The sequence below is a fragment of the Vanellus vanellus genome (genome assembly GCF_965231255.1).
Source record: "Vanellus vanellus genome assembly, chromosome: 3".
NCBI classification, from domain to species: domain Eukaryota; kingdom Metazoa; phylum Chordata; class Aves; order Charadriiformes; family Charadriidae; genus Vanellus; species Vanellus vanellus.
Genome location: NC_138907.1, coordinates 38173471 through 38186782, shown reverse-complemented (window position 1 = coordinate 38186782; position 13312 = coordinate 38173471). Strand labels below are relative to the sequence as shown.

At 36.4% G+C, this 13312-nt stretch overlaps 1 protein-coding gene across 1 annotated transcript in view; it reads right to left on the bottom strand.

Moving 5' to 3' along the window:
• Positions 1 to 142: 142 nt before the first annotated feature.
• STRN (striatin) overlaps positions 143 to 13312 on the bottom strand; it is a gene marked incomplete at its 5' end in the record, with an annotated part of 68684 nt that continues 55514 nt past the window's right edge. The window contains 8 exons of the mRNA XM_082480205.1: positions 143 to 2769; positions 2856 to 2942; positions 4283 to 4390; positions 6691 to 6831; positions 8932 to 9099; positions 10046 to 10167; positions 10824 to 10871; positions 11897 to 12072. Coding sequence (XP_082336331.1) covers positions 2600 to 2769; positions 2856 to 2942; positions 4283 to 4390; positions 6691 to 6831; positions 8932 to 9099; positions 10046 to 10167; positions 10824 to 10871; positions 11897 to 12072 — 1020 coding nt within the window. The 3' untranslated portion in view covers positions 143 to 2599. The remainder of the gene's footprint in view (positions 2770 to 2855; positions 2943 to 4282; positions 4391 to 6690; positions 6832 to 8931; positions 9100 to 10045; positions 10168 to 10823; positions 10872 to 11896; positions 12073 to 13312) is intronic.

Sequence of the window (13312 nt, the reverse complement as noted above, 5' to 3'; positions counted from 1 at the left end):
AAATAATTTTTTCATCCCTAACTCCTATGATGATGTTCAGAAGACCTGACAGGCTCATGCACAATACCCTGCAGTCCTACAAGTACGTGAGCAAGTACAGTAAAAAGACATTGACATCTATTATGAAGACCAGCACAAAAATATATATATACTTCACAACCTCTTTGTAAGGCTACATTTGTTTTGTTTTGTTTTTTAAAGGCACCTCATCCTCTAGCTATTGCCAGCTTTTAAAAAAATCACTTTTCAGTTTGAGCAAGATCTCAACAGTGAGAAGGAAGCATCTTTCAATTCACATTTGAACAGCCACTTCTTACATTCCAATTGTAATCAGAATGACAGTCTTTAAAACCAAGCATGCCGGCCTATTAGTTTTATGTACAGCAATTTAGACAACTGTAACTACGTATTGTATTGTGTAAGCAAAAGCACAACATTCATTTCATACTCACACCGTTATCCTTTGTATACACAAACTCAAGAGAACTCTTAATACTAAAACATTAAAATGCACCCATGGAGTCTTCCCTTACTAGACACATTTAATACATGTTTACAATATATACACACATATATAATATACATAACTTTTAGAATTTTTCAAATAAATCTTTGTAATTTCCTCTTCAAAAAGAAATAAAATAATGACACTGAAAGAATACGAGTCAAATACACAGAACTCTCACAAAGTTGAATGCTCAGTTTTGCAGCCAAGTTTCCCCCTTTCCATCATAACCAAACACTTTATAAAAACTAAATAATCTGAATTACTATTGTAGTCATCTGTTTCATGGTAAAAGTTCTAATCTTATCTATGGAAATATATTGCATATCAATATCATGAAGTGACATATCTGAATATTCTGAGCAATAAAAGGTATTCCAGGATATTTTAGCAGTAAATACAATGTCTCACAGGCTCAAACAGCACAGGTCCACCTTTTATTCTAAACAATATAGTTGATTTAAACTCTGAGATCAGCTTCAAATGTGGTCCAATCCCCAAATGCCACTCTAAAAACAACACAGTCAAATCCTATGTTGATACCTTTCAATGATTCCTTTTTAAAAAGTGTCAGTTTAAAGGTAAAGATTCATTTATCAGTTTCCAGTCTTAACCTCAGGCTGGTAAGTGGAAGAGTTGCATTGGGTTCTTTCCTACTCACATCAGCACCAGAAATCATCTCCAGCAGAAATTCTGCCTTCCGTTCCCATTAGAGAGAAACACCAACTTCAGGCTTACAAGCAGTAATACCTCTGATGATGACACATAATAGAAAAGAATCCACTCACTTTCCTTTAAGAAGGGATATGAAGACTAAAAGATCGGATTAAAAGTCATTTGTCATTCAAATCAACAGAGAAGCTCTGAATACATAAACAAAGCACATCTGTTGAGTAATTAATCACAAGAAGTACTCATTCTCCGGGTAACCTAACCAATGGCACAATACGTCCAGTGAAGCAGACAGGTTAAAAAGTTCCACAAATCATGAAGCTGGGAAATACCTCTAGAAGTCGCAGAATCTCTCAAATTGATGTAACTTTGTATAGTTCCCACCTATTGCACTAGTAGGACTCGTACAAAGCATCAGGTATAGGTTTAATCTTCAAAAGAAGTATTTCACTGTTACCCTTAATGCCCAGAATGATACCCTTTTTAGCAGGAACAGAAAGTGGAGATGAATGTTTCATAGTTAAATTGCAGGACAGGTTCTTTGGAAAGCTTTGTGATAATTTCTTGTGCCAGATCTCCAAGAATAAACAGCATTATAAATCTGAATAAGTTAAATCTGCTACTACAGTATATACAGACTGCTTCAGTCTGTTGTTAAATGGGACTAGACTAAAGGCTCTGCTTCTAGCCACACGCTAATACAGTCTTTAAAAAATTATATAAATTTTTTTGCAAACTAAATATTTACTGTATAACACAGAAGATGTAACAAAAACTTTACTGCTTTTAAATTTCTGTTAGTAATTTGTTTTCCTTTAATTGCATTTATCTTAGGCTAGCAGCCAGGTGGCTGATACTAACTATTCGCTACTGCTCTCCGAACAAGATCTACTTTATTAGTAACAAAGGGATGCCAAAGTGCCCTCCACATGACACAGCAATGAGCATGTGAACTGACACTTCTTCCAGGTGATTTAAGTAAGATTCCTCAATGAGAAGCATCCTAGGAAGTTTCCCTCTTTTCCTACTCCCTGATGCAATAGACCCCTTCTTTCCAGTACTCCATTTTATTAATACAGAATACATAGACCTAGTTTCACCCAAGGCCTGCCTGGACGAAAATTCACACCCTCTGAAATAAATGCATTTCTTCTGTTGTTTGTTTTTTTTTTGTTGTTGTTGTTTTTTGTTTGGTTTTTTTTTTTTAACTATTTGAAACTGAGAGTTTCCAAGCTCTCAGCACCAGCTGAGCTCACAGAAACCAGAACAAACATCAATATAGAAAACAGCACCCTGCAGAACTAAACACTTACAAACATTCTCTGAATTACAGGGCAGAATAAGAAGACTCACACCCTCCTCTTCTCTTTTGTGCAGCTGGTTAAATACATACAAAGCTAGAGTTGAAAGGGAAGCACTCTGTCATACAAACACTTTAGCCAGGGCATCTGCTCCTGCACTGGCGATATAACATTTGGAAGGGTGGAATGCCACATCATGAATGGACTCATCAAATTTTTTGCGATGGGCAGTAAATTCTTGGATACACGTCTTGCTTTCAAGATTCCACAAGCGAATCGAACAGTCATGACCTAAAGAAAGGGGAAACAGTTTTCTTTATAATTCTCATGTTTGCCACCATTATGAGAAAAAGAAAATGAAGTCTGAATGTACTTACTGCCAGACATCAAATACAATCCATTAGGATCAACAGCTAAACTTGTAACTGCATCTAAGTGAGCTACCATGGAGTGGATCAGTTTTCCTTTGAAAGAAAAGATTTACTTAGGTTATTTTCTGCAATTCACTTTGTTATCTGTATTCACTGCTTAAACCCTACCACAGCTCATATTATAAATACAAGAACTTGTCCCATGATTGAATCATTAAAATTACGCAAGAAGTCATTCTTTTAATGTCTACAATCTCAGGAGAGCCACAGTATCAATATCACCAACTTCGTTAGACCTTTGGTTTATGTCTGCAAAACCACCACGAAGCTGCAATCACTGTGTATTTTAAATATCTGCCCTTTAAGTGAATTAAGTGAGTTCAGCAGTGAGATCTTTACTGGGAATGAGGACAGGGACTGAATATACTAATAACCAATGAATATAAACTACATGAGAATATAGGATAATTTTAGTCAACTCAGAGAGAATTAATGTTCTATTACAGCTTATTAAAATTACAGTAATGACTTCATGTTGAAAATAAGAAGTCATGGGTCAAATGTGTTTTTTTTGGCTGCAGAAGATAATAATAATAAAAAAAATGAGCTGCAGTTTCCTCTACTATTTGTTACAGAACTACATAATCAAACAAGTCAGCTATTTTCAGCTTTTTCTTCAGCTTCCATTGGGTCCTTTCACCTCTTATTTAACATACATCTGGGGAGCAGCAAACTTAAAATTAACAAGAATATTGAAATATCTCAATTTAACTTTTAAGACAGTGTGACCTGGAAGCAGAGAAGTAACAGTCTGAAGATTATCAAGATTCACAGTCAGTATACCAGACTAATACTACCATTTCTATCGAAAAGTCCTGTAAAACTTAAGAGATTTATAATTACACATCTCAGTGTGACTCACTACAAATTAGAAAAAGTATTATAAGCTGTCCAGCTCTTGCAGAAATGAGAGATTTGGAGAAATACAGTGGATCAAATTGAGAATGATGCCTACAAGGGAACTTCTACCTCCCAGCCATTAGGCAGAGGTCTTGGAACCACTAAAGGAGGGCCAGAGCTTTCTGCCCTCAGATCAAAACAACACAGACAACACAACAGAAGAAACATGAACATAAGCACATAAAGATTTTGAAAAAGCTTCCTTTTACATTAGATATTGATAACCCCATACATAAGGCATCTTAAAGGAATGGACAGAGAACGATGCAAGTTCCTTATCACCGTGTCAATAAAGTTTTAAGTGGCCTGGCAATCTTTGGGCTCTGCTGGTGACGAGAGATTTCCATTTCAGAGGATATCCAGTTCTTGACACCCCTCAGCCTTTATGTGAATAATATTAATCATAATGACATTCTGCTTATGTTTTATGTTGTACAACCACTATGACTAGGACCTGCTAAAAAGATGCATACCTGTATTGTTGTCATAGAATTTGATGTGTCTGTCTTCATGAGCAGTGATACTAATTGGAAGAGTCGGATGGCTGATGACCCTGTTTATCTGACAGGAGGAACTGACTGCTAAGAAAAAACACATATCAATACATGTAAGTCACTAAGTTCTTTGAAAGACTGCTACTAAGAAATAAATATGTGATCAACCTTATTTGCAAAACAAACCTCATCTTCATATAATGGAAACTCAGCTAGCACCTTGTGTAAGGTGGTTTACTCTAAAATACTTTCCAAATTACACACACACACACAGAGGCATACATAAACCATAGTATGAGTGCAAATACAAACAAATAAGGTCCAACTTTTGGGCACAGTTTTAGCTGGGCGTATCAGGCAAGAATGTGAAGCCAAAAACTGAGTTAAAATACCTTTTTTGCACTTTCCCACCTCCACATCCCTCCTCTCATCAAGCCAAACTTTCTTCATAACATACAGGCAGTACAGGAAAATTAACACTGCAGGCAGCATGTTTCCAAACAAACAAGATCCCATGCCCTCACCCTCACAGAGCAAAACCCACCTACTATTATTTTACATATATGGATTAAAATTCTTATTAAAGAAAACAATGTTAAACTATTCAGCGGAGAGCCATTTTCTTAGCCTTCAAGAATCTTGAAATATCGTATATGTTACACACACACACACAAACTGTATGGGAGTTTTTGTGATTAGAAATCTAGGCATTGCTGTGATGCACAGACTAGTGCAAGAGTGGTCTTAAGAGTTATAGACTACAACAAAACACAAATAGCTACTCCACAGAACACCAAAATAAAGTTATCTTCTTTCATGTGTGAGTTGACTGTATTTAGTTAACTGCTGCCAAAGAACGCTAACATCATCTAATCAAAATTCTTACTAAAATAAACAGAATGGAATACTACTATAGCATCATCTGCTACTAAAGTGGTAAAAACTTCAATTTACATCCTTCTAGAAAAATCTGAACCTTCAAGTAATGTCAGCATCCACAGGACATGTAAAAATCATGAAAGTGTGAACTGAGAAAAAAACACCCACGTTCATATTAATAAACTCCCCTAAAATTACTATAAGCACATGAGACTGCATCCCAGCCAGCTATCCTCACAGGTTTAAAATGCCAAGCAGAGTGAGGCTTGTACTGAAGAGCAAAGTCCCTAAGTGGTGGTGGGTAGGGCATTTCAGGTGACTCCTTTTCCTCTTGCCTAGTTCTTGTAGAAATAATTTCTAGGGTTTTTTTAAATATGTGTAAGCTTTACAGTACTGTTATATAACTAGACATACTAAACAGGGACTACTGGTTGCCATACCGCAGTCTCATTTTCTTAAAGGAATATTACTGAATTACAGTAAGGAGGAGGTGGTGAAAAAAATAGAAGGGAAAGACAAAAAAAAAGAGAAAGGTAATTTCCACTGAATAGAGATAACTGATTTTGTTCCTGTCTGAAAAAACAATCCAAACATGTGGGTTAAAAAAAAAAAAAAAAGAAAACCTGCACAGTGAGGAATAATATGAAGGGAGATTGCACTTTCCATTTCCTCTTATGAAACGACAGAGTAATTTAACTCTTTAAAAGGGAGTAAGCCCTTCTTCTTGGCTTGCTTGTCTTGTTTTAAAAAATATAATTAAATTCAGTGACATAAAACATTTAGGAGAAAAAAAAAATTAAAAAAAGACTGAATGTTTATATTGTTATCAGTTTACCATTTTGGCCTGAATATGAAACCTCATTCTGGTCTCTTCCCTAATGTCAGGGCAAAACAATTTACTGATAGCAGGCTCCTTACAGTTTCCTCCAAAACCTCTGATATTAGCCACTACCATGATCCATGGCATTATATGGGACCTTCTGAATACTCTTCCACTGGAGCTTAGCTTTTTTCCTACAGTGAAAACTTCAACTAAAGCTCAACTGCAAATGAGCCAAGAGTGTACGTGAAACTTAGAAAAAGGGTACCTCTGAGGAAAAATAAAAAAAAAAATCCCAAATTTTTAATAAATTCAACTTTAGATTTTCCTGATATTACCTCTGTCTTGCAATTTTAGACTGAAGAAAGAATGGAAATCTTGAAATTGCAAAGATCACTGGGCGGTATTAAAGAAATGTGTGCTTTTCCTTGTGCTACTGTTCCTTGAAGAGTAATCCAGATAGTGTAGGCTTGTTTCTTCTATCTGATTTAGGAAGTACGTGCGCTCTTCTGCTACTGAAATAGCCACGAGGTCTGCTGTAGTAGTAATAATTTACTGCTACATCTCAAAACACAGCTTGTAACATAATTCATGCTATAATCTATCATGACACTGCCTAAAAGACTATCAACAGTATCAATCTTAAACAAGCATTTTTGTTTGTTTGGGCTTTATTTTTGATACATACTATTATCCACACTGGACTCCAGGGTAAGAATTCGTTGCCTTGTCTCCATGTTGAAAATGCTAGTGTGTCCACTGTTAAATGATGCTACCATGAGGCTCGGATCACTGCTCACAAGATCTACTGATGAAGGGATTCCCATTTCTAGAAAGCAATGTAGAGAACGTTTTCAGAAGATTTAGTTGGTGTAAAGAAAACCAAAATACAACCAAAAACTCCAAACAGGAAGCACTTTAATATCAAAAGGGCCACAATTATGAAAGATGTTACATTTTAAAATCTACATCAGGCCAACCTAGATTGCCCTGTGTGATCACTATTTTAATCCCATTTTTCTGATATGCTTATCAACAACATTCTTTACTAAGATGATGTATCTGCAACCATGGCTGGACAGAAACCTACTTTGAAATTAAGAAGGTAAGAACTCCTTGCCCCCCTTTTCCTTCCTATAACTGTAAGAGCAATTCTCAAACAAACTTCCATTGCATCAAGTAAAAGGACACAAAACTGAAGGGGTAAAACCATTTACATGACAGACGAATAATGTTATAATTAATCTGGGTAAATTCAGAATTTATAAAAACCCCAACACTTTCCATGTGCAAATTTTATATGCTGATGCTGTCAGCATGGAAAGTTACATAAATACATTACAAACTCCTATTACAAAGCTTTGTCCATCCTGCCTATTATGGTATACATCTGATCTCCTCACAGTGTAGCTATTGAACACTACAGGACAGAAGGCCAAATCAGCAGAGCTTAGGTATAGGAAATATCCTGTAGAATTTTTCTCCTCGAATGTCCCGTTCACCACCTCCTATGTGAAAAAACAACACTGACCGCAGGAATATCATCACCTCTCTCTAAACCTAAGATTCATGAGGGAAATGTCTTTCTTGGACACACCACCTCAGGAATGTTGCTCAGGAATGGCAGTACTTAACTACAGGTACTCCAAAAAAGCCAAAAAGGATTGGTGAGAGAAGAAAATATGTACTGTTTCTGAAGTGACCTTTTCTACCATGGACATGCCTGCTTATCTGCAGCATCCTGGTAAGCCTACAAGGGTTAATCTAAAGGACTTAAATGATGACTTCTAGATATTTTAGAGAGTTTGTTCAAGGTTCTGAATAAGCCATTGGAAAACTCAGTTTCAAAGGAGGATCTTTGAACTTGACAACCGGATTTCATTCCGGTTTGGAATACAAAAAACCCAAAGATTAGATCTGTAAGGCAAGACTACTCCCCCTTCCCCTTTAATTTAATAATTAAAAACAAAACAAAACCTCCAAAAAACCCAACCAAAAAAACACTCCCAGGAATTTTTTAAAGTAGAAAGGTAGGCAAGCTGGCAGCAAACCTGTTATGTTTTTCACAGAACCCTGCAGACCTTTGGAAATATACTTCTGCAAGAACTAAAATACATGAAACATTTCTAGTTTGCTCAGTCTATTTTAACTAACAAGTAATGGCAGATCTGACCAGCTTTACACCATAATTTTTTAAGTCTGTACAGCTATGCCGAAGATTGCCTCCAAGTTGTTCTGAAGAGCCAAGGAACTGTCTCAGTTCTTGGGTTGCGTTTAGGACCATCAGCTCTAACACAGTTTAACAATGTTAATAGGCTCATCCTAGAGCAACTTCAGACAGCAACTTCAAGAAATTAGGCTCTAAACAGTAGGATTTTGATTCGTGCATGACATTTCAGTAACTAAATCCAAAGGAGTACATTTTTTCAACTAGCAGTGTTTAGGATGGGTAGGTTATTGATATTTAGTTATGTGCAAACTCAGAAATTCAGCCGGAATCTCTGTGTTAGAGGCTTAAAGAATATGGAAGGTACAATGACACTGGCCTGAGATGAAACACAGGCTACTCCAAACCTCTGTTGGGGGAAGAAAGGGCTTTTTATTCTGGACAAACCAAAAGTAAGGGCCTTAAAAAAACCCTCAGTTTGAATCTGAACTATGGAGTTGATACATTATACTCCATGGTTTCATCAGCAGATCATCTGCAGCAGTCAGCTTTTAAACGTACCTGACTGTCCCCCTGCACGTAGGTATCTATTCAGCTGGTGTGAAAGGAAAAGAAGGGACCCAAAATTTACTCTTCCCAAAAACATTCATAAAGATATAAAATCCAGCAAAACAAACAAGAAAGATTCCTATTCGGTAGCCAAAACTATGGCAGTCTGAACAGTGACGCTCATCAACTTTAAGGTAGGGAAATCTTCTGTACCTTGATTATCATTAAATATATTGAGAGCTGGAGCAATTTCTGTAGCTTTCCATAGACGTATAGTACCGTCTGCTGAACAGGACAGCAAACGCTGGTGTGCTCCACTGTAAACCAGACCCCACACTGCATCTGTGTGGCCTACAAAAGCACCTCTTAAAACAGAAGGATCTGTGAACAAAATACAATAAACAATATTTCAAAACAAAATTTGAATTAAGGCAATAGTTGTATCTTGGTCTCTGTTTATGGACCAACCTTAAGAAGCTAGTGCATAAAAAGAAAAAAACCAAGACTAATCAGGTCACATCGCAGTCCTGAGTAATGTGCTGTAGGCAATCCTGCTTTAGCAGGGGAGTTGGACTAGATGATCTCTAGAGGCCGCTTCCAACTCTGAAACTCCATGATATAGAAGTCTCAGTTATTCTTGTATGAAGACACTTGAATTTCATCAGCATACATGGCATTCAGTTATCCAGTTTACAACTAACGGAACAAAACAATGCTTCAGCAGAAGCATTGTTTGATACTGTATCAAAGTTAGCAAAACACACTTTAATATTAAAATTCACTCTCAAACAACCATTAATTATCGGCACATCGGTCCCTTTATTCAAAGGCCGGCTTTGAGGCCAACTGCATCTGAAGCTACGAGAAGCGAAAAATATTTTAAAACAACACAGACACAAGGCTGACATCCATTCACATCTGGTAAATCTTACAGAACTGGGCCTTTTTAGCTGTTTGCAGACAAAGTTAACAGCTTTGGTCTCAGACTATACAACCTCATTTTCTCTCAACTTGTCGAAGAACAGAACATTAAAATACACATTTGCTGTACCTGCCAAGTATCAGGTTTAATCCTGTACTTTTTCAACCTAGCTGTTTCTCAAAATTGTGACGAGATCAAGGCCTTTTTTAAAAAAATGACAAATTTTAACTTCTCAAGCAGCATCAGTATTAAAACAAAAATGTACTTAAAGTAATTGAATTCAATATTCAATTTTCTCTTTTAAATTTTCAAAAGAAGCATTAGCTACAAATTATACTATTTTAGCCACATAACGTTAATGTCACTAAATGTGTCATTTCACTTTTATGTGTGACAGCAACGTACCATAAGAGTCATAGGGGTCGATGTTCGGGTTGGTTGTATTCCAGCCATGGATGAGGCCATCCGTTCCCCCACTGTAACACTGTTCACCGTTACTGCTCATCACCACGCAGAGCACTGGTCCACTGGAAAAATCGCCCCCCAGAAACATTGCCATTATGTGAAAATCAATGTCAATGGAATCTGCAAATTTCCCTGTTAGATACAACTCGCTTGCTACACAGACTGCAAGAAAAATTCTGCATAGTCAGATCACAGGCTACAACACTTCCCACAAAAAAACCTCCACAATATTTGGTAATGTAACTACAATCAGGACAATTTAATCATTATGCACATGAAATATGAAAAGTTTCATGTGTTTAAACTATAGCCTCTGTTATTTTGCATAAACAGGTTTTTTTCCTTTTTTAAAGGCCTAAGGCTCTTTCATGAAACCGATTCAGTAGATTTTAATTCACTGCAAACAGCTTCATTCTACAGATGCACACACCTGACAAAAAGGCAAAAGCTGCAATGATGAACAGAACACCTAATAAAATTTGAACGGTATAATTTGCAGATTTTTATTTTTAAAACTGCGGTGTACCTAGCTCCAGACAGAAATAATTATGCAGAAAGGAGAGGAATATATGCAGATATTTTAAATAACATGGAAACTAAATGCATCACATGAAATCACTGGTTGACAAAGTGGAAATTACTTTTTTAAAAAAATTCTGTGTCTTCTTATAATCATATATTTCTCAAAACATGACAATGTTTCTCAGGATATACTCACTTATGTGCTCTGAAGGTATATATTGGCTCTACATCAAGAGAAGCACTCCTAAATGAAGTACAAAAAAATGTTAATAAGTATATGATTTCACACACTGCTTTACAAAAGTGTGCCTGAATTGCTAAATTCTTAAAATCACCACTACATCTTTTGAAGTGTTTCTCCTACAACTTCTTCTCCCAACACCAATTTTCATACATCTAGGAATTCTTTGCAGTTTTTCAAAATACAATAAGATTTGTTTGGTTGGCTTGGCTTTGTTTTTTTGTACAAAGACCTTCAAGGTAGAGAGTCCACAAACCCTCACACACCAATCAAACCAGTAGGTAGGTACACCAATGGTGGGGAAGCCGTCGAGGGCCATCAGTATCACATGGAATATATCACTGAGCGTTCCCAATCCCCGCCAGAGGAAAGGAACTTATGACACCTTGTTTTTATACCAATGCTGCAGGACAGTTACAAACCACTTAAACTGCTGCTCTGGACTTTACCAATCAGGTGCTGGTTACAGACTGCAGGAAGACCACATGCTTTGCCCAGACCTCCTAAAAGGTATGATGTACTCCCCTGCTATATTAGCCCTGCTAAGAATTTGCTCTCATTTCTGCCAATCCCCAGCAACACACATGAGATAATGTACAAAGGAACTTAGTAACATCTCTGTCAAATTTTAAAGCTATACACATGTATATGCATATATGCGTATACATATATATGCACATATATAAATGCATTTCTATACATTTATATACACATGGAAGCACACTAACGGGCCACATCCAAACAGTTTAACTAGTAAATTAATTAACTATATCATCTACAAGGAAAATATAAAAAAGTCAATGGTTTTCATTTTCACAAACAAAACACATTCACGAACGTGGATGGATTTCTTCCGGCACTTTTTAAAAGTCTCCATCCTTCTCTAAGACCTTGGTTTTCTGCTCTTAAATTCAAGGAACAATTTCCATTAACTGCAAGGGCCATCCAGTGAAGTGGCCTTTACAATTTTTTTTTCCTTCACAAATGAAAAATGTTTTCTGAAACAAAGCAAAAAAAAAAAATCTTACTTTTTTGCTGGGGCTGTTTTTTGTAAATTCCACATTTTTAATGTATGGTCCTCTGAAGCTGTTATTAAGACTGGTTCAACTGGATGAAAAGCAAGACCTCTTATTCCATCAAAGTGACTTCTTAATGTGAATTTGGGGTTCCAAGTCTTTCTCAATGCATCCTTATTGTTTGCTATCTAATAAAAAAAAAAAATGCCAAACTTGTAATTAATCTGGAAGGCACAAGGAAAGGAAGAAATCAGAAATTTAGTTTGGCATTTTCAGAAGATGTCAAATTACCTCACCTACCTTTCATAACAACCTGCTCTTGAGCAACAGTCCATTTAACACTGATCAGACAATTCAAAACAAGAGAGAACAAAGGTAGATGTATTCCACCAAGGCAACAAGTAATGTTGCATCCATAGTAATACATTCTGTGCAAATCTGAAATACTCCACATCTGTTAAGTTACGCCATGTAACACCTGAAAAGTACCTTTCTGTCTGATACTGTTGTGAACTCTGGTATTTGGTATTTCCTTTGGTATTTGGAAGTTGATCTATACCTATTGGCTCATTCATTAACACTGTGCCTGACTCAACCAAGCTGTAATCTGATTATCTGAAGTACCAGTGACATGGCATCCCTGAAGTAAAGATATAAAAGAAACAGAGAAGTGTCTGGCAGCACAGAAAGGAACACAATCTAACTTACTCACCTAAGGCAACATAAGCTCTATAATAATGCAAGACAAGTAAAGCTTGCCAGGAAAAAAACAAAAAAGGCATAAAGGACTTGGCTATACACTAAGAACACAAATGGCAAGCAATAAACTATTGTATATACAGACACAATTATTTGGCAATAAATGCATTTTCAGCAGATCCAAAAAGAAAGCCCTTAAAAAAATTCAACATTGCTCCTCTGAACAAACGATGTAAAATGCTGAACAGACCTTTATCGCTCTGTCAGTCAACACTGCCAGTTAAATTTACCTTCCCATAACCACTGCTGGTGATGGTTATGGAAAATGAGGAAAACAAACAATCGTAACTCAAATATTGATGATTTCATTATGTTGAAAGCTACAGATAATCACAAATAATTTGGTCTCATTAACTGCAAAGAAGAGAGAACTGTTTGGAGCCACTTCAAGAATCTACATTTTATTCTGGAATGGGCGAAGGGAAGGAAGATTTAAGAACAAACATGCTTTTTCTTAAGTTTTATTACTTCTGGATTTAGTAATAAAAATATCCTTCAATTAAGTGATTCTATAGATTTTAAATGATGCGTTGTAACAAACAGCAGGTTTAGCCTCATCATATTTCTTAGTAATCATGTACTGTCTGTTCAGAGACAGCTCAGTTTCTTTGCCAGTTTACTGAGCTGAGTTGGCTCAATGAGAGAACAGACAAACACTGGAGCTGGTGC